At 30.0% G+C, this 22,553-nt stretch overlaps 2 protein-coding genes across 2 annotated transcripts; one reads left to right on the top strand and one right to left on the bottom strand.

The window, feature by feature from the left end:
- Positions 1-8,902: 8,902 nt before the first annotated feature.
- On the bottom strand, positions 8,903-9,669 carry LOC104887961 (ethylene-responsive transcription factor ERF096). The gene has a single exon (XM_010672751.4). The coding sequence runs from the start codon at positions 9,557-9,559 to the stop codon at positions 9,170-9,172; it is 390 nt and encodes a 129-aa protein (XP_010671053.1). The 5' UTR covers positions 9,560-9,669; the 3' UTR covers positions 8,903-9,169.
- Positions 9,670-11,649: 1,980 nt separating this feature from the next.
- Positions 11,650-21,269, top strand: LOC104888083 (probable polygalacturonase At3g15720). The gene is made up of 11 exons (XM_048641425.1): positions 11,650-11,658; positions 12,291-12,365; positions 12,450-12,569; positions 15,885-16,040; positions 16,332-16,469; positions 16,631-16,810; positions 17,705-17,912; positions 18,610-18,691; positions 20,166-20,274; positions 20,389-20,499; positions 21,039-21,269. Exons 1-11 carry the CDS (start codon positions 11,650-11,652, stop codon positions 21,267-21,269), a joined length of 1,419 nt encoding a protein of 472 aa, XP_048497382.1.
- The last annotated feature ends 1,284 nt before the right edge of the window (positions 21,270-22,553 follow it).

The following is a 22,553-nucleotide window of genomic DNA, read 5'->3' on the forward strand; positions in this document are numbered from 1 at the left end:
TCCTTTCTCTTGTCTAATCATAATATTGGTAAATTGGGGGTGGCGTTGGGGTTGGGGTTGGGGGTTGGGGGTTGGGGCTCCTTTCCTTTCCCAATCTTTAGTTGATTTCTTTACCTTTCTCCTTTTTCAACCAAATTCCCTTAAGTAGTTTATATTATAAACTATATATATAATTTTGATAATTTATTATTTAAATATACTTGACACACTTCTTTCATTACACTTCTTAATAATGCATATTTTAAATATTATATAATATATATATATATTATATATATATATATATATATATATATATATATATATATATATATATATATATATATAGTTATCAAAAGTTGATACTTTGAAAGTATATGTTGAGGCTAATCAAACAAGATCTCACATGACTATATTTTTCTTTAGGTAGAAATCATCAAATATGGTCAAAAGAGCGTGTTTGTTAGGGCTGGCAATTTGTGTGTTGTGTTCGTGTTTGATTTTGGTGTTGATTTCGGGTTGGCCTCCAAATATACTAAAATTGATATAAAAAGTAGAATAGTTGCGTAATATGATAGATATAACTAATCAGGTTGAGATCATGTCATTCGTGTTCGTGTCGGGTTCGTGTTTCTCTCAGTAACTTCAGGTCGGGGTTGCGTCGTGTCAGGGATTGTCAGCCCTAGTGTTTGTGTGTGTAAATAGTGTGAAACTCATATTATGTCAAGTCAATTGAAAAGTTATAAATAGAAGATTATATATACAACCCTTAAGGTTGCAAATGAGCATCAAATACATATCTTATAGTAATTGAGGACTTAATAACGTGATCATTAAATGTAATTAATGCTTATTTATTGCTCGATATTTTCATTTTTATCTTCTTATATACAGCATTATTATTTTTCTAAGAAAATAATAAAGTATATTATTTACATATATAATAAAATTAACTCTTGTATGACGGGCCACAAAAAAGTCTCGCTTAGATGTGATATGCTACACAGTAGTGAGTTACTAATGTTGCTTTCAGGAACGTAAATTGGAAAAAGGGTGGAGTGGGCTGAAGTTGACCTACTTTACTTATTGGCTATGCTGTATTTTGGTTTGGGCCTGGAAATTTTTAGTCAGCACAAAATGATCCTAGGAAGAATTAGACAATTATAGCAGTACTACTGACTCAGAATTTTGTTCCCAATTTTTAAATCAGATTTAAAATCATTGATATTAATCTCAATTTCAGATAAACCTAAATATCTTGGTTTGATAGTGAAATTTATATGAGTATGGTGACGTAAAATATTATAAAAGATTAAAGTAATAAGGAAGAAAAGGAGTATTTACTACTCACTCCATCGCAAAATTTTTCTTTTTTTTTTCAGTCTCAATAACACTTATCTTTGATTATTAATGTCTTTAATGAGGTATTAATAAAAATTATAAAAAGTAGATATTATAAAATTACATATTAAGACAAATTTAAGAAAATTAAACATGAGTATTTTTTTTTCTTTTATATATTAATGAGAACATGTGACCAAAGATTTTAAAACTTAACATGAAAAATGAAATGAAAACTATATTTTAAGACGGATGATACTTAAAGCTACTATGTATTCACAATGTGATTGAGAATTCTAGATCATGTTTTGCTTATGTATCAATTATCAATTTATCATAGTTGTCATTCAACTGGATGTACAGTAGACACTAGCTGCGCAACTATCTATTCTAGTGTTCTACCATCTACTTGTCTTTCTCTTCACAATAAACTATCATTATTTGTGAAATGATGTTTGAGTCATCAAATTAAAAGTACAATTGATATACTTCGTTCTATTTTAAATGAAATTTAGGTGAAATAATACTATTCATTGATCAATTTTGACTCCAATTTATCGACATCATATAAAGAAAATTACATAGTCAAGTGGGATGTTGTTAGATTCGTCTCGATGCATACTATCATATTATAACTTTTTTATAATTTTTTACGTATGCACAAATAAAGATATTAATGATTAAAAAACGTGTTGGGAGTAAGCATTTCATTTAAATCATTACGGAAGAAGTATAAACTCCACACAAGTTCAAACTTTTTACATGATCCACAAGGTCAGTTAGCACCGGAATTTAGGATAACTTTAATCACTCAGATTGTATTCATGACCTTCAGGGACATTTTCTTAGTCCTTGATATGTTTTTTTTGGTGTAAATAACCAACTAATCACAATGATGTAGACGGAATTTGATCCCAAGTATTGGATACTACCCCCATAATGTTGTAATTAACACGCAAGGAGACAGTACACAGAGAAATAGTTAAAACGATTTTACTTGAATATGAGAAACGAGAAGAGGTGAGAATGTGAGTGACTTAACTTAGCCCGAAATTAAGGAGAACATTTTTGTGTGTAGAGAATGATTGAATTAGTATATCTCTAACCACAGAATGAGGGTTTAAATAGACTAGAGAAGTAAAGGAAAAACGACAATCAAATTTTGTTGGAGAAGATTAAGGAATAACAGTTGCGACAAAAACGACAAGAATTGATTTTCCGTTATAAACTGACTGCGAGAATCTCACAAAGGAAATCTCGAAAAACCAGACCAAAAAAATAAAGTAGATCATGAAATAGGCTACAAACCTGCAGCTTGCGCGCGTGTGTAGTTTATAGTATATAAACAAGGTAATAGCTTTGTTTTGTATTCTTTACATGTGGGACTTAGGTATTTCATGAAAAAACAAACAAAGAAATACTCCACCAATATTATTAACTTTGAGGCTTTAATTCCAACACACAAGATTTTACCAACTAAGCTAAATAGGTATCCACTCCATGATCTATTGTTATGAGTTATGAGTTATGACTATTGTACATACGAATTGAATATACACAACAAGTTCCCATATATGTTATCAAGAGTTATGAGTATGAGTTATGACTTATATATGATCCAACAAAATATCACCTATTTGTGTCTATTGTATACTCCTTCCGTTTCCTAAAGATCTTCCCTCTTTCCGTTTAAGGGTGTTTCTAAAAGATCTTCCTTCTTTTGCTTTATTCCTTATTTGGCAAAACAAATTTCCCTATTTACCCTCTCATGTTACTATCATATGGTCCACCATTACATTATTAATTCAATTTTACTCCCTTTCTCTGTCCTACTTTAACCCCTTTTTATTTGTTTATTTATTTAACCCCTTTCTCTCTCCTACTTTACTCACACCATGCCCCACACAACTTGATTTTCCTTGGTATCTGTAGGAACAGTAAGTGAGAAGATCTTTAGGAAACGGAGGGAGTATGTGTTGAGATCCTCTAGAGTTTCAAAATAACTCTACACGGTAGAGTTCGTTAAATATCAGTCGTTAATCAAAGGCTTGTATTTTCTTTCCCAAAAATCCCCCCTATTCCCCCCCCCCCGAATATCCTGCCCATATCTTTTCCTTTTCCACTAATCATGAGCCCTTGATTTCATAATATATGGTCAGGATCCAACTCTACTTTGTAGAGTTTTCATAAAACTCTAGAGGATCCGGACCCATTTGGGGGTTGAGGGTGGTAGGGTTCGTTTCAAGACCATTGATGCCAAAGTTACACACGTACCGTACCCTTAAATAGGCAATAAAGCACCAACATGCTAGTTGCTACTTGCTACTTGCTAATGATAGATTCCCTTACCTTATTGGCTTAGTGTATAGTCGACAATTGGTCATGCGGATCAAGTCCAATTTTATTCCAAATTATGAAAAGTTATGATATCTCGTCAATCGATAGTTGTTTGATTACTTGTTTTAGCTTGAAAACCCATATTTAACTTATACGATTGTCTAGAGTGATTACAAGAAGGGTGAGATTATTGTAAAAAAAAATGTCCCATTTTAAGCGAATTCATGTGCACAAATTTAAAGATGACTAGTCACACTTTTCTAATCTAAATCTTACTTGTACTAAAAATCATGATCAGATTTTTTGTTTTCCTCAAGAGTTCAGACCGAGCCGAATATTTTTTTTTTCATCAATCAGGCTTTTTTCGATTTAAGTTAGATCGACCTAGACTTATTCATAAATGACCCCTATTATTACTCCATCTATTACCTAGGGTAAAGTTACAGGACCTCATCAAAAATTAAAGAAAAGAAGATGGGATGGAATGAATGAGAATAGTCAATATGGTAAAAGACAAAGTTACAAGCAAGTTGAAGATAAGTAGAACTCTAACTACTATGACTTAGGCTATGTTCAGTTCACCTTATTTTTGCTTATTTCAGATCTAATCAGATCAGATCAGATCAAATCAGATCAGAAAAAATAAGTTCAGATCAGAAAAAATAAGTTCAGATCAGATCAGATCAGATCAGTTCAGATCATATCAGATCAGATCAGTTCAGATCATATCATGCTTATATTTAAAAACTTATTATTATTAAATATCTTTCACTACATATTAATAAAAATTATAATAATTGAATATTAATAAAGTACTCATTGAGACGAATCAAACAAGACCCAACATGACTATATTTTTTCTTATATATTGAGAAAAATCTAAAAGATTATCTCTTATTGTGAATAGTGTCAAGATTCTAAGTGAAAAGATAAAAAAATACAAAGGGGTATTATTATTTACTAGTACATTTGTTCAAAAGAATTATTATTATTGTTGTTGTTGTACTTATTAATTATTAATATTGGTAATTATTATTAATCTTATTGTTACCATTATAAATGTCATTGTTATTATTATATTAAGTTATTTTGTTGTTATTAAATAATAGAAAATTAAAAGCCACGTGTTAAGAACATAAGATTGACGCAAAAATAAGAAATATATAAAATATGATATCTCAAATTCATGATAACGAAACTACTATGTTCGGATTACATTTCAAAATAAGCTAAGTGTGAGATACAAATTATAAATTTAGATTCGGTATACCTCTTCCTACCGAATTTCAAATCTCTCTAGCTATTTGAAGTTGCACGATATTTATTTATTTTTTGCTCAAGTCATAGTTGTTTGTATATCTTGTTCTATTTTATATGGAAAAAAAAGAGTTCAGTTTGCCGACTTCTCAAGTGTGAAACTTTTTTTTAAGGGAAAGTGTGAAACATTGTATAAGTGCTCTTATAAAATAATGACTTGAGTTATATAATTATTTTTAGTAATAATAATAATTATGATTATAATTATTATTGTTGTTCTTATAATAATGATAATAATAATAATTATTATTAATAATAAAATTGTATAAAAGTTGTAATAGAAATAAAATGATAATAATAGTAACACTATAAAGAATATCTTATAATGTATTGCATAATAATGATTTACAAAGTAATAATATAATAGTAATAATATATTTTATAAAAGATAAGATCTTGTTGAAAAAATAAGTTCAGATCAGATCAGATCAAAAAAAATAAGTTCAGATCAGATCAGAAAAAATAAGTTCAGATCAGATCAGATCAGAAAAAATAAGTTCAGATCAGATCAGAAAAAATAAGTTCAGATCAGATCAGATAAGTTCAGATCAGAAAATTTCAGGTGAACTGAACATAGCCTTAGAGCTAATTAAGCATGTAATCAGGCAAATCAATCCAGCAAAGAATCCTTACCCTTGTTCAAGATTTGGAGAATAAGACATATATCCAAGGAGCAACATATCAGCCGTAAATGGACGACAAAAGTCTATAAGGTTCACTACGAATTTCACATTGATGTGTATGTGAGTATTTTCAAGTGTGTTTCTTTTTTGGTACGGTGAGAATTTCCAAGTTTAGATGCACGGTTCTACTTAGTTTCGTTCGCAATCATATATAATATATACACCAATCAAAAAATACCCTTCACCTTTAATTTTATATAAGGGTCGTTTTCACTTTTTTAAAGTGTAATTTTAATTTGACGATATGGGCATATAACTTAACTTTTAAACTACATTGATAAGAGTAATAAAAGGTTTATGACTTTTGAATTTTGCCTTTTTTAAATATCTAGAATATGTTAAAAGAATCACAATATGATAAATTGATAATTATCGAATATTACTACCATAAACTTTCCGCATGTTTATAAGCAATAATCAATTTTAAGATATGAGGCAAAATAGTTTTTAATGAGCCATTATAACTTACTAGGAATGGCGCTAAACATGTGAGACATGGGTGACCTACTTACAGTACAACGTCCCTTATATTAGGGCTCCAAACAGTATTTTTATATTAATAAATTATAAATAACTTATTGTATAAATTTTTTTTCATTGTTGGCTTGAATTCATTTATCATGTATGAACTGTTTTTTGTACTTATTCTATATGATGATAGTATATTAAAATTTTAAGATATATATATTAGTGTTTTTTTATATGCTAATAGAGAGTTTTTCATTATACAGGCCTCCCTAATCATTGAAACTTCTCTAATTTTTACTATTAAAATTTGACTCTATCATATATGTCAATGTATAATTTTTTTAATATATCCATTAGGGACAATCACAATAGAAGGAGGCGTTATAGGCGTCTCATAATAAGACGATGCCAAAATGACATCTCACACAAAAAGGCAAAATTTTTTTGGAACTACGTACTTTGACTTAGCTTTGGGATCAAGATTTTTTTATCTTTTTGTGTGATCGAAATGTCATTCTAACATCTCATTATGATACGTCAATACTTTCTCCAATACAAGTAATACTCCTAAGTCTAAAGTCCCATCTATTTAAAGTTGATTAATTTCTTGGAACAATTTAAACAGAAATGTCGACGATATTTAGCAATATTCTAGGAAAAAACACATTTTATCTTTCAGTTTGGTGGAGGTGTGATATGATATACTATGTGCTGTTAAGAAATAAGAGGAACATATTTTGATGAGACTAGTGAGAAGTACGTGGGCGTATCAGTTGATGATCATGATAGGTGACTATAGGATTCAGCTCGTGGTCATAGTCTCATAAAGAACCATGGGCGCATGGCGCACCTATGTAGGAGTATTGCCTACCATACTTTTTTAGAAACAAAAAAAAAATGATTTATTAGGCTAAGTAAAGAATAAGATATTACCTCTGTTTCACAATAAGCGAAACATTTCCCTTACTTACAATTATTACAATAAGTGCAATCAAGCGGTGAGTGGTTAAAAAAAAGTTCACTCTTATTACAAACTAGCATTTTTGGCACGCAATGCGTGCGTGCATAGATTTTAGCATTTATTTGGGCACACATAAATATTGAAAAAGATGATAGCATTCACTTATGCTTAATCATAATTTTATGCCCAACATAATGTGGAATAAAAAAAAATGTCATTTTTGAATTGACATGTTTTTACACGTAAAACCGTAGATTTTGAACTACTGTGTTTTTTAAAACATAATTATAGTTAACTTAATTAATATGTTTAAAGGGTAGGGCGCTAATAATATTTTATAACTATTATCACTCTCTTACCATTCCTTATATGATAGAAATTGTAAACAGTAGGCAATAAGCAATATTTTATGAGTGCATAAGTTTGATATTCAGTAACATAATATGCGGTGAAAATGCAATGTTATTATTATTAATATTTAGTAACCATTTTTTGAATTGAAGATTCTCATTTTGTCAATGATCTTGAAACTTTTTAGTGTAAAGCTTTTCAACTAAATTCATTTTTTTTACTTGTGTCTTAATTAGGTAATTATTTGTTTTAATATTAGCTTGTTTAATATGGAAATAGCTTCTATCTTCTTTCTTTCCTAATATTTTTTTTTCTTAAGGATATTTTTGTATTTTGAAAGAGGGACACCATGACTATCTCCTTTACTTATATAATAGATAAATGTCACCAAAAACTAGAGCGGAGCACAATTTTTTTTGTTTCATCAGTCTACTTTATTAAAATATCATTTTAGATAATTAATTATAATTTAGATCTTAAGTCTAAGAACGACCTAAACTGTATAAAGAATAGGAATAGAATAATTTTTTATTAATCAAATTTAGAAAATAAAAAATCATAATTTATAAGGTATATCTTATAATTGTGCATAACCCTTTCAATATTCTAGATCCCCACAACCAGAAGAACAGTTAGAATAAAAATATCATCGCACTTTTGCTGAAATAAGCCAATATTTATCTTCTTTTTCACCAATCTTGCACCATCTAGTGCAACAAATCTCAAAAGAAGAAAAAAGTTCAATTCTTTTTAATTATTGTCAAATTTTTGTATCTATATTTATGAATGTGAAACTCTACAGAAAAAAAAAAAAAGAATTTATGATTTGTGCTCTTCTCAATGAAGAAATTTGTAATACGTTACTACATAAAAAAACCTATTTGAAATTTAACGAGGAGTATAATATTGGCCTTTTCACCTATCTACCTCCTAAAGTGGTCACAATAAGAATGCCAAAAAATACTGAAAAAGGAGAAGAGGAAGTAAAAAGCAAAGAATCATACGCAACTTGCCAAAAATATCTATTTTTCCATGCATGCTTTCATTTGTTACATAAGATTAGTTTTTCTATTACTTCCATCTTGATGTCTTGATGAGAACTTATATTCATAGTAATATGTATGCGCTAGTAACTGATCACCCTATTGCTCGTATTCCATAACAATTTTCTTCTCCTCTCCTTTGTTTGCATGCATTTTTTATTTTTTTGGTAAACAAGGCCAATCATTCATTCATTAGCTAATAATGTTAAACATATTACAGTTTGCATGCATTATAAATTAAACAATAGACATTTCGTTTCAAATTAGTTATCACTTTAACCAACTCCTTTTTATGTAAATTACTTAGTCACGCATATACTATATTACAATGTTTCATAAATCATTAGAAAATCGAAAGTAATATGATCGGCCACCTCAATGCATTAATGCATGTAAATGAAGCAAAGAGTATACATCACATGAAAGATGAAGGAAGCAAAATAATGATTATTAATTAGATTAATACATATGTTGCATAAATTATCGAATAAATAAGATCTCAAAGGAAGAAAAAGGTAGGTCAGAAACTTGAATGAGAAAGACATTTGGAAATGAGAGAGATATTACATTAGAATTTAGTCATACGTGCAATTACACCACCTTGCATTGCTCAAACTCATAAATGTATGTAAGTCTGTGTTGCATGCAAGGGAAGGTTCAGCTACCTCTGCTAAAACATCCACCTCAAATTATTTCATCCCGCCATTTTTATTATTATCATAATCAAGCAATTCTTCCAACAACTTATCATCCAAGCACTCAAATTCAAAAACTTCTTTGCCTCTCTCTTGCACCATATTCCTTGATGTTGATGATGATGAAGAACCTCCCCTAGAAGATGAACCACCGCGAGGCATGTTATACTCACTCGGAAAATTAAGAATAGCCAAATGACCTCTCATGTTATAAGCAGCTCGATCATATGCCCTAGCAGCTTCCTCAGCAGTATTAAACGTACCCAACCAAACTCGAGCACCATGCCTATTAGAGTCACGAATTTCAGCCGCATACTTCCCCCAAGGTCGCTTCCTTACACCTCTATACTTCACCTCTCCTCCTACATCTTTATCATCCTCCATTTTTTTTCTTCTTCTAAGCTCTACTCTAATGAGTTTGGCTTTCAAGAATATTATTTCCCTTGGTTTATTTACAATTTAGCATGTATGAATGAGTATGACCAAAGACTTAATGAGGTGACTACATGTTATATAGGGTGAGAAAAAGTGCATCTTAGGTTGGCAAAATTGGTGGTCCAAGGTTTGCCAATTGTATTATATAAGGGTCCCATAAGCTAAGATTAAAAATGTTCGCACGTTTGATAAGAACCTTTTTGTTCAAAATTGAAGACTAATGTTTATAAGTCCAATGCACCTGGATGGATGAGTGGAGGAGTCAAAGTGATGGCTTTTGAAATCAAAAAGAAGTCTTCTTTTGTGTATGTATTGGCCTCTGCTTCTAATTAACCAATAATTTCAAAAGATTGAGACAGTTTTGAAAGACTAGAGTTAGTTACTTGTGTCTTATGTCATATGTGTTCCTTGTCACACGTGTGGTTTTCTAGAATTTTGCTTGACAACCACATACTTTTTTGTGCTTGCAGCCATATTTACAAATTACAACTTCTCAAGTCCAAGTCAAATGTTGACTACTTCATACTGTCTGTGGTGCTAAACTTAATTGCTTTTGAAGATAAATTTATAAACATCCATAAAAAAAAAAATTGGTTTATTTAGGCTGGCTCCCACATTAGGGGGTTTGTCCTAGTTTTCTATTCTATATCAAAAAAAAAAAAAATGGTTTTTTAATCTTTTTTACAGCGATGGTTTATATTTTTGCCTATATTATATAGTATCAAACTGATTATGAAGTTTTAATGTACTTCAACTATATATGAGCGTTTTATGTTTTTGAAGATAATCAAACAAGATCCCAAATGACTATATTTTTCTATCATATGTTGAAAATAATTTAGAAGATTCTCTTCAATTGTGAATAGTGTCAAGATTCTAAATAGAACAAAAGAGAATGGAGGGGTATTGATTTATTTTTAACTGATTTAAGCTTATTTTTACTTATTTGAATTCTAGTAAGGGTATAATATTGTAGTAGTAATATGAATGATAATTATCTTATTTGAAACCACTTTTAGATAATAGAATTTATTTTCAATGGATATTACTAATGATTTTTTTAAAGTGAAATGGCAAGACCTTATTGAAATTTATTGACATTATTATGAAAATTTTAATTTAATAATACAAATTCGTATTTAAATATAATTAGGACTCTAATAATCAATATTTAAATTGTAATAATATTTTATAGTTATATACTTCCCTCGTTACAAAATATTTGACACGGTTTGACTTTTGAAAATTCACATACTCGCCTTTGACAGTGTTTTTTAATTTCTATGTAAGGAAAAATACAGTCTTGTGAGATTTTGTTAGATTCGTCTCTTACATTTACATTTTAAAATTCAAAGTGTAGGTTCCTAGTTGATTGTTATAATTTATAAATAGTTAGTAAAAGCAAAGCACCCTAAATAAAAATAGGTTTTTCCAAAACTATCCAATTATCCATAGTAATTTTTATACTTTTCCAAAAATTTCCCTAGTTTTCATTGTTTTCAATAGTAACTTGGCGTTAGAGAATAACTAAGCATTAGATGATATAGGCAACATTCGATCTTATTATGTATGTATTTTAAAACTTTATCAACTAAATTATATAACATTTAAAATCCTTATACATTGCACTTACCACTAAAAGCGCGTTTTAGGAGCTTTACATGAAATTCACATTCTTAATTAATATTATGGGATACGAACTTCATTCTTCAAATTCGTACATATGATTCTTAGCTATTTCTCACCTTTTTTTTTTTTTTTTTTTTTTGGCATTGTCTATGTTGCATGCACAGAAACTTCCAAAAATTGTCGACAATATTCTGTCATCCATTAAACAGAGATATGATTCTTGATGCACACAAATCTCTCTAGAAGTTCAATTTTGCCATCCTTAAGATTCTACAATGCGCAAATGAACATAAAACTACAAAGGATTAACTAGGGAATGCAAAAAGCAAAAAGTGGGATCTGATTCCATTATCATTTGTTCATATTATTATGGTGCATGGTTTTAGATGCTTGAATTTTCTTGTTAAATCATGGCAGCTGTGAGCTACTCTAATCTATGTCTAAAAAAGTTTTTATTATTTGGCCAATAAATATCTTGATGATCTGAAGAATTATACAAGTATATGAAAAAGAGGCTTCCAAAAAACACACGATCCTTTCCCTACAAAAAGCCGAGAATAAATGAAAAGAATACTCCTATAGAAAAGGGGCTTCTAGAAACAGAGTTCACGTGGATTTGTGTAATGTTTTTATTAAATCTTTCAAGAGTTGCAAAAATTCTTCGATCATGGAAGTGTAGGGATGGGCAAGGATCGGACTTGGCCCAGGTCCAGCTAGATTTTAAACCCAGATTCTTAAATTAAGGTCGAGTTTAGTGGGGTTTTGGACTCATATTGGGGGATTTTATTGGATTTTCTCTTGTCATGCAATTCTCAAAAATCTATTTTTCCTAATATTTACTAATACAAAATTAAACATACTGAGTATCTCAATAGAATCTTGCAGGGTTTAAAAGATAACAAGCTTTTTAAGTTTCACCCTAGGTGTAAAAAGTTCGATTTGACTCATGTTTGCTTTGCCGATGATTTGTTACTTTTTTCCGAGGCAGATATCCAATCAGTTTTACAAATGAATGAGAGTTTTACTCATTTTTGTTGAAGTTTCATGACAGAAAGCTAATTTAGCTAAAAGTTCAGCTTATTTTGGGGTTGTTCCTAGGGAGATTCGGGAGGAGATTATGGTGAAGGTTGGTTGGAGTAGAGGGGAATTCCCCTTCAGATACCTTGGAGTTCTCTTTTCTACCAAAAAACTTTAAGTTGTGCAATGTCAGTCACTCATCAGGAAATTCCTACAAAAGGTTGATTGTTGGTCTGCCAAAATGCTCTTGTATACTGGTAGCCTACAATTGATAAAGTTTGTGCTCATAGGGGTTGAGGCTTACTGGTGTCAGGTATTTATTTAACCACATAAGGTTATTAAGCTTATTCAAGCTGTCTGTAGAACCTTTCTCTAAACGGAAAAATAGAATCTTCTAAGAGAGCCTTTGTTGCTTGGGATAAGATGTGTTTACCCAAGTCTGCTGGTGGATTGAATCTCACTTGTATTAAGCTATGGAATTAAGCTGCGATTTGAAAATTACTCTAGAACATAGCTAAGAAGAAAGATAAATTGTGGGACAAGTGGGTACATGAATTTTATATTAAACGAAGAGACTTAGCAAGCTTAGAGTTGCCTCAACAAGCTTCTTGGTTTGTTAGGAAGATATTGGGTGCAATACAGTAGTTTCATCAGATTCCTGAAGGTCATGATATGTTATACAAAGACACTTACTCAATCGAAAGCATATATATACTCCTCTTAGGTTTGTATGACAAGGTTACATGGAAGTGAGTTATATGCAACAACCCTACACCTCCTAAATATAACTTTATCACCTGGTTAGCCATCCTTGGTAGGCTGCAACATGTGGCAAATTACAAAAAAAATAGGATTGCTATGTGACTCTAGGTGTAGTTTATGCAATGAAACAGAAGAAACCAGAGACCGGTTTCTGTTTCAATGCAGATTTGCTACTGCTGTTTGGAGGAAAATGCTTCATTGGATGGGTTATAACAAACTTCCTGAAGCATGGCCAGCTGAGTTACAGATAAGGAAAATACAAGGAAGCAAACCTAGACATATGTTCTATAGAATGGGATTCTCTATCTCATATGGAAGACAAGAAATTCTAAGAGATTTCAGAATGTGTCCATTCAAACGGATGACATTGTCAAACAAGCTCAAATTTTGATGTTTCAGAGATGTGTAGGAGTAAAGAAAATGAGTAGATATGTTTTGTAATTTGCTCCTTTTTGTTTTTTTGGTTGATGTAATTGTATGACTGAATTTAATTTTTCTCTCTTTGGTAATATTATTTTCTATTTACCAAAAAAAAAAAAAAAAGATTTTTGAGTATAGTCTGATTATTTCTTGTTTAAATAAATTCTCCAATCATAAATTACTTAAAGTCTTTAGACAGATAGTTTGACTACCAGAAAATTAATTAGCTAAATAAAAAATTACAAATGTTCATTATGACTCATAGTAGGTTAGGAGTATTTTTTAATCTCATCAATAAATTACACATAGCAGTTTATTTATTTATCACATATCTTTTCACGCAATTATTTAAGAATAAAGTAAAAATGTGTAGATTAAAAAAATATTTTATTAATGAGATATTGTTGAAATAGTGTTACCAGTAATTTTGTCTTTTCAAGCTCTTGTCAGAAAAAAAAAAAATTTAAAGCCCAATTATTAAATTGCATGCCACTTTCAGCCCATTGATGTGGACCATCTGCCGCAAGTTGCAAGAATCGCGGTCATAATCTCTCATTGACCTTTGACAGAATTGGCCCAAGTATAATTTTGTCTAAGTATTACAGTTGTCCACCATGTTACTTGAGATTTTGGGAAATCGAATGATTAACCAATTTAATGAATTTCTCAAGCACTTGAACTTATAAGCAAGTTGGTCATCAAAAAAAAAAAAAAAAAAAAAAAAAAAAAAAAACTCATATGCACTATTTGAACAACAATATTTTGTGATATGTATTATAAAAAAGTTACAAGAACTTATAAATTAATTTGAAATTACACATCACTACCAATCTAAAAAGATTTACATGGATATATTTTGTTGCATACATATCATTTAAAACTCATGGTCAAAATTTTCCTGATTTCAATTGGAATATTTGAAGTAAAACCATCATCATATATAGGAACAAAAGGAGTATTAACTTTGACTAAATATAATTTTTAATATGTAGAGATAAAATATTACTTATTAGATTAATCTCAATTTATATTTTTAACTCTTTTTTAAAATTTTAAAATTGTGTATTAGCAAGTTTGTCCATTCAATATGATACATATATTAAGATACAAATGGAGTATTAATACTCCCTTTTGCATTATTCCCGTATTCGAATTCAAACATATTCTTATATTGATCTATTAATACAAACATTGTTATGTAAAATATTATTTTAACTTGTATTAATATATCTTTTCAAAATATCAATTTTACATCCTTAATTACTTATGATAGTTTCCTCTTTTTTTAAATGGGTTTTGATTGACCATTAATATATATATATATATATGGCCGGGTAAGATCGCATGAGAAATAATGAGAATGAATCTCAACCACATAATTGGTTAGCGTTACAACACTTGTTCATTAGAGTTATATCCCCCTTCATTCCAAAAATTTTGAGCCCAAAAAAAATAAAATTTTTGAATTTTTTTTTCTAATTTTTTTTTTTTTGAGTTACATCACTTTTTCATTAGAGTTATAGCGCGTAAAATTCATTCTCATTTTTCATGTAAATACGCATTCTCATATTAACTCACTTCTATATATATATATATATTTTCAAAGGAGAATATAATACAGCCAAAGTTGTTAGCTGACATATTGTTAAGTAGAGAGAAAGTTCTAAAATATATAATTGATCATGTAAGTCAAAACATAATTAACATATTCAAGGAACTAAAAAGTGTCAAGCTTTAATCAAAAAGAAAATTAAGGATCCGCCAATTGAAGCAAATGATCCTAGAGAATCAGGTAGATTTTCTAATACATTGAACATGTATCAAATGTCTACATTTTCAGATTAATCATCTGGGTAATTGGAAAAAACTTTGAGATGAAATATCTCCATAGAAGCCAAGAAATTGAACCTTAACATAATTGCAAGATAAGTAATCTATATATACTATATTAATTCCTTGCTGTATGTGAATATTATAAGACTAGATTCAAAAGAAATATTCATCAATGATTCAATTGTAATATTTGGTACAAAATCACACACAACATAGAGGAGATTTCTTGTGATAGAATGTGAATTATGCAAGATCAAATGAGATTATTGTACGTTATAATTACATAATGTGATCAACTATTATTAAATTTTTTGTATAAATATGACTGCATCTATAGTTTTGGAATAGCAAGTGAACACACTTATAAAATATACCGCTCTTATTGTTACTCTTTATCTTTTTCTCTGGGTGTCTAAATGGTGAGTGTTGCAAATCGTACCTTATATTATGCTTCGTACCTTATAAGTTTCTCTAGACTATTTCGTTGAAGTAATAGTCCTTAAAGCCTAAAGAAATATACGTCATTACTTCATAATTTAAATAGTCTAAGGGAATATATAAATATATATATCATTTGCTACTTTTATTTAATTTCTCGTCAATCTTGTTATAGGACTATCTCTTAGTGTTCTTCATTGTTGCATATGTTGCAAATGGCTTGCTTGCTTCAAGCCATGGCGCTAGAGTTCGGGTACAAGGTAACGATTCGCCTACGTTCAATGTGTTGAATTATGGAGCCATTGGAGATGGAAAACAAGATGATACTCTGGTATAATTTCGATATTTATCTCCTACAAAATTAGTTTGCAATCTCAAGCAATTCTTCCTTGAGCCTGTTCTGCCCAACTTATTTGCAGTTCAGTTTAGTTCAACTCTGGACAATATTTTTACTCTCACATATCGATCACTATTCATTTCAGTTCATTCAGTTCAATTCAATTCAGTTCAGTTGTTTTATGCCGAAGAGAACAGGCCCTAAGTGCTTGCACGTCGCTACAATTATTTCAAAACTGTATTTTTCGCATAATTAACGTGTTATACTCCTTTTGTTTTTTTTCAGGCATTTTCAAAAGCATGGTCAGATGTATGCAATTCTAGCAATGATACTCCAACCCTAGTCGTGCCCCTAGGGAAGACATTCTTAGTAAAATCCATTCTTTTCAAGGGTCCATGCAAGTCTACAAGAATTCATGTTGAGGTAAACACTCAAAATCAAATACTCTGATTTCCTAATTTCTTACCATTTATATCCAACACTCGATTATGCCTAAAATGTACGTGCTCATTAATTATGTAAGATAACAACTTAAGTACTTCATATAATACTAATATGGTAATGTTTTATGTGGATAATGACAGGTCCAGGGGAATATTGTGGCACCTGATAGCATTGATGAGTGGGGAGAGTGTCAAAGCAATACTTGGCTTCAATTTGAATATGTTGACAATCTCATTGTAGATGGCCAAGGAGTAATTGATGGGAGAGGCTCAATTTGGTGGAACAAAGCATCCATCATTAACCATGATGCTATGATTAATGTATGATATTTTTCTATTTAATTTACCCAGAAAAAAGGAAAAATGGTTTTAAATAAGTCAACCATTATGCGTTCTTCCCATTTTAAGTCTATCTTTTGATTATCTCTTATTGAATTAGGCTTGTATGTCTATTTTCTTCTATTGAGTTTTAACCAGTTTGTGACTTGTTTAGTAGATAATTATGATACATGTTACAATGTTCCTTCTTCTAAAACAGGAGAAGGAGGCGAGGGTGGGTGTGGGACATTGTAATACGTATCATAAGTAACATACTAAACAAGTCACAAACAGGTTAAAACTCAATAGAAGAAAACCGACATACAAGCTTAACTCAATCTGGAATATTCAAAAGATACACTTAAAATGGGAAGACCGCGCAAAGGTTAACTTATTTAAAACAATTTTTCAAAAAAAAGAGTCATCTTGCTAACATTATATGTATAATTTATGTACATATAAGAAATTAAGAATCATGCAAAGCTTTCAATTAGCTAACACAGTTCATTAATTTCAGGATGGAACATCTTGCGATCGTCCCGTTGTAAGTTCTCTTTTCTAATCTGGATCACATCCTCACCCCCACCCCTCAACCCTAAACCTTTTTCAAGAATACGTACCTGTTTTGACTTTTAAGGCTGAAGTTAGAAAATCCCGACCATAAATCATCACTATAGGTACAAAAGATTGTCACGTGAGATCTGAATTGTCAAATTTATCAATTTGTATATTTCTAATTTAACCTCTATATAAATTTACCCTCTATAATTAAATATATTAATGGTTAAATGTGTGCATTTGAAGACCATAAAAGTCGAAGTAAAAATGGGTGTAAATATGTTAATCAATAAGTAAAAGTAAGATCACTCTAATGATAAGAGGGGTTGATGTTTTCAGGCATTGAGGTTCCAAAGTTGTAATGGTTTCCAATTGAGAGGCCTTACACACAAGGATAGTCCTGGAAGTCACATAACTTTATCAGGCGCCAACAACTCTACCATATCAAATGTTAACATAATTGCACCAGAAGATAGCCCCAACACTGATGGAATTGACATTTCTTCCTCAACCAATCTTCAAATCCTCCACTCCACCATTGCAACTGGTATGTTTTACTTGAGGATGATCATATGATCCCCACTTTTATATGATCATATTAGTGTGTTAAGTTAATTATAGTACATTTTATACGATGCAATATAAAATCGGTCTTCTTCTCTCACAACATGGTTTAGTTGTACCACATAAGATTTAGAGTTGTTGTAAAAGATCTCTTTTGGGTTAGAGTTTGTGTTGTTCTGAATGAGCGGCGGAATATAAATTCCAATTTTGCATTTATTTTCGGATTTTTTAACTACAAAAATACAAATTTTTTTCCATTCTCTCGTAATAATACAAACTTTTGATTATTTATTAATAATACAAACTTTACATCAAAATTCTTCCACTAGGTCAAGTTGACTTGTAACCGATAAAACAGGTCAAAAAATTACAAAATTCTCTTTCTTCTTTCTCCCTCCTCCCCCAATCCCCCCCACCCACCTGAACCACCTCAACTTGTTACCTCCTACAACAAGTTAACAATCGACATTATCTTACAGGAGGAATTTTGATCAAAAATTTGTATTATTAAAAAATAATCAAAAGTTTATATTATTGCGAGAGAACGGACAAAAGTTTGTATTATTCTTGTTAAAAATTCTTTTTTTATTATTATTTTAGCTAGATTGTTGCAATTTGAAATACAACATGATAAAAATCTCAAATATTTGTTACACTTTTTCTAATTCTTGTAAATGTAGGTGATGATTGTATTGCTATGGGCTCGCACACATCACAGATTTACATAAGTAACATCACCTGCGGACCAGGCCACGGTATAAGGTTCGTTAACTAAAAATTCCATCTTTACGGAATTCACTTAGAAAGTCAAAAAAAGACGTTTGAAACAATTTTGTTGAGAATTGTATGCTCACTTTTTTTTTTGTTGGTCCAATTTTTCTTTCCCAAATACATGGTCTAATCAACGTTGTCATTTCTAATGGCTAAAAATTGGGTCACATAAAACTTCCTCATCATGAATTAATGTGTTCCATTACCAACATGATTTTCTCTATGGGCCTTGGAATAGCCCACGTGTTTTCACCTTATGTTCAAAATTGATAAGTTCTAATATAGGTAGAAAATAGTTGAGTTCACTCATGGTACACCCTGGCGTATCATGAGCATGGTACATTCAGAGGTATTTTTGTAATAAATTAGAATTTTAGGTGCTCATCTGACACCAAATTTGTTCATATGGGCATTTTGCTCATTTACTCATTTTGCTAATTTTGTAATAAAAGTGTTTTCTCATTTTCTTAAATGAATAGAAATGTTTGCTCATTTGCTCATTTGCTCATTTGTTCATTTTGCTCGTTCGCTCATTTGGAGAAAAATAGTCTTGGGTGTACCATGAGCATGGTACACCCAGGTGTACTATAAATATTCTCGAAAATAGTTAACATGCTTATGATGTTTATTTCCTTTCCTTGAAGTTTTCTAAGCTGAATATAATAAATTTGGTATATCCAATTAATCATGTTTTCATCTTATGTTCAAATTTGATAAGTTCTGATAAAACCTGAATAGTTGTTAAATCATACTCCCTCCGTTTCATTTAAATCTACACACTTACACTATTTATACATGTCAATGTAAAACTTTGAGGACATATATCTTTAGTTTTGTATTTGTAAAAATTATAAAAAGTATATATTAATAAAATACATGTTATGATGAATCTAACAATATCCCACATGACTATATTTTCATCCCCGTATAAATCACAAATGATAGTCAAAGCGAAATTTTGTGAATAGTGTAAAATGTCAAAGTGTGTAGACTAAAATGAAACGGAGGGAGTACTAGTTTTTATGGTGAAGCGAACGCATTTAAGAGACCGTTTAATTCAACTAATTTTGTCTTATCTTATCTTATATTATATTATTTTTTCTAAAATAAGTGAAGACAAGTTGAACAACTATCTTATCTTACCTTATTTTATCTTATTTTATATGAACTTCACAAATTATTAAAAGATACGGTCTTATTTTAATATAAAAGTATACATACTCACCAAATCGATTAAACTAGTTACTGAAAGAAATCAAACTAGTCATTATTGGGTTAAATCTATTTTTAATATATGGCTTGTCATTGCCTAATTTTAATTTAAAAATAAGCGATCTCTTACAAGACTAACTCTATAAACTTATGTTATCTGATTTTTTTTATTGTATCTTATTTTATCTAAAGTAAGATAAACCATGTACTTACAAACTACAAAGCCTAAATTCTTTATCTTTTCTTAAAATAGTGTGGGGAGTTTAGGGAAGGACGGAGCGGAAGCGAAAGTAGAAGAAATACACGTGAGAAACTGTACTTTCATAAACTCATCAAATGGTGCCAGAATAAAAACATGGCAGGTATAAACTTATAATTAAAAATACTACTGATTTTCACTAATCAATATAAAAAGTGTTGATTAGTTCATTCTTAATTCATTCATCTAACTTCTCTCTTTAATTTTTGCACAATAGGGTGGATCTGGCTATGCAAGGAACATTACCTACGATGATATCATTCTCACTGATGTCAATAACCCTATTATCATTGACCAATATTATTGCTTTGGCCAATGCAAAATTCAGGTAAACTTATTAAAACTCAACCTTGCATCATCAATTTTTTGTCTAATAAGGTCAAATAAATTTCAATTAGTATCTAATAAGTTTCAATCAGGTCTAATAAGTTCCAATAAGGTTCAATCAGGTCCAATTAGGTCTAATAAGTTCAATTCAGATCCAACAAGTTCAGTTCAAATAAGTTCAATATTATTCAGTAGGTCTACTAAGTTCCAATAAGGTTCAATCAGGTCCAATAAGTTGAATCAGGTTCAATTAGGTCTAATAAGTTTAATTCAGGTCCAACAAGTTCAGTTCAAATAAGTTCAATATTATTCAGTTAAAGAGAACGTACCCTTAATGATGTATCTTATTCAATTGATTTTGAATTGACTTATAATACGAACTTGTCTTAATTATTTCTATAACATGTTGGAATTTTCTCTAAACTTATCTAAATTAAGTAAAAAGTTCGAGATAAATTAAACAAGACACTACCTTATTCTTATCGAATATCTAACTAATGTTTTCAAATTTCAATGACGAATTTCTATGATAAAATGTAGCCATTGGCGGTAGCGGTGTCGAATGTGAAATTTAGTGGCTTCCATGGAACTTCGTCAAGTAAAGCAGCAATTACTCTAAACTGTAGCCAGACTGTTCCTTGCACCAACATTCAAATGGCAGATATTGATATTGCTCCTTTTATTTCTACCATAAACATAACCTCTTTTTGCGAAAGTGCTCAAGTACAAGAAGATTCATCAGTTGTACCTCATGTGAATTGCAATAAGTAGGACTAAACGTATAAATACAGTAGCATATATATATATATATATATATATATAATATATATATATATATATATATATATATATATATATATATATAATATATATATATATATATATATATATATATTGTCAAAGTGAGAGATGTTGCAAAAGGTTGTGTAAATGCAACAAGTATATTTAGGAAGGACAAATCACAGATGTGTTTAAAAGTTTGTTCTTTGTGGAAAAAGTAATGTATTATGTATATCATTGCTTCTCTTTGAAGCAATGAAAGTTTATTTATTAGTGATCAAAATAATAATTTGTAGATTGATGATTTATTGTTCTAAATATCTGGCAAATATATATGGGTTTGCTAAATACAACACAAAAAAAAGACTAAATACAATACTTAATATTTTATAGAATTTAACCATGGTTAATTTTACTTTTTTTATAATTTTAAAAAAATATGAGATGCTTTTATTTCTTATTTATTTGTTGTACCTAATTACCCATTATAGTATAATAGTAGTACTTAAGAATTAAGATCACATAGCATATCACAATATTAGGCGGTCATCTTTTTTTCTTTTCTGAATTACAATAAACATAATAACAGCAGTTCGGTAAGTACTCAATTGTGTAATTTCGAAATTATTGTCAGACTATTCAAAGTATAATCGGAGATCATTTTTTTTCTTTTCCGAAGTAGGGGGTCATTTATCATACATCATTCCTCTACGAGAGGGTCATTTATCATAGATGACTACCCTACAAGAACACGATTTTTTTAAACAAATTACGAAAAAATGTGACACTAAATATAAAAACAATAATTAATTTTGGGACACCTAATATGAAAATAAGAATTATAGGGTAATTTTTTCAATCTAAACTTTTGACTGGGATCTGGGTCAACGGTATTGACTATTGATTGACCCAAACACAGGACACAAGCTCAATTGTCGCCAGTGGCACACTAGTTTGCATTTACTACTTTTGGACTTTTTCTTGACAGAAATTACTTGGGATTTTGGCCCCCCGATATTCATCCTGATGCTTCCTTCCAAAAAAAAAAAAAAGAAAATTTCATCCTGATGCTTGGGTTCAAAATAATTTGGGCTTATTTTAAGCTCAAAAATATAAGTTTTTGTGAATAATTAATTATTAGGTCCGGATTATGCTATGTGGTAAGGAAAATTTTCATTTATTAATATTATATATTAAGATGATAAAACTAGATATCACTTGATCTAGTGTTTAAGATTGTCGTATATAAATTTAGAGTCACGAGATCAATGTATG

This window comes from Beta vulgaris, chromosome 3 (assembly GCF_026745355.1).
Source record: "Beta vulgaris subsp. vulgaris cultivar EL10 chromosome 3, EL10.2, whole genome shotgun sequence".
In the NCBI taxonomy this organism is placed as follows: domain Eukaryota; kingdom Viridiplantae; phylum Streptophyta; class Magnoliopsida; order Caryophyllales; family Amaranthaceae; genus Beta; species Beta vulgaris.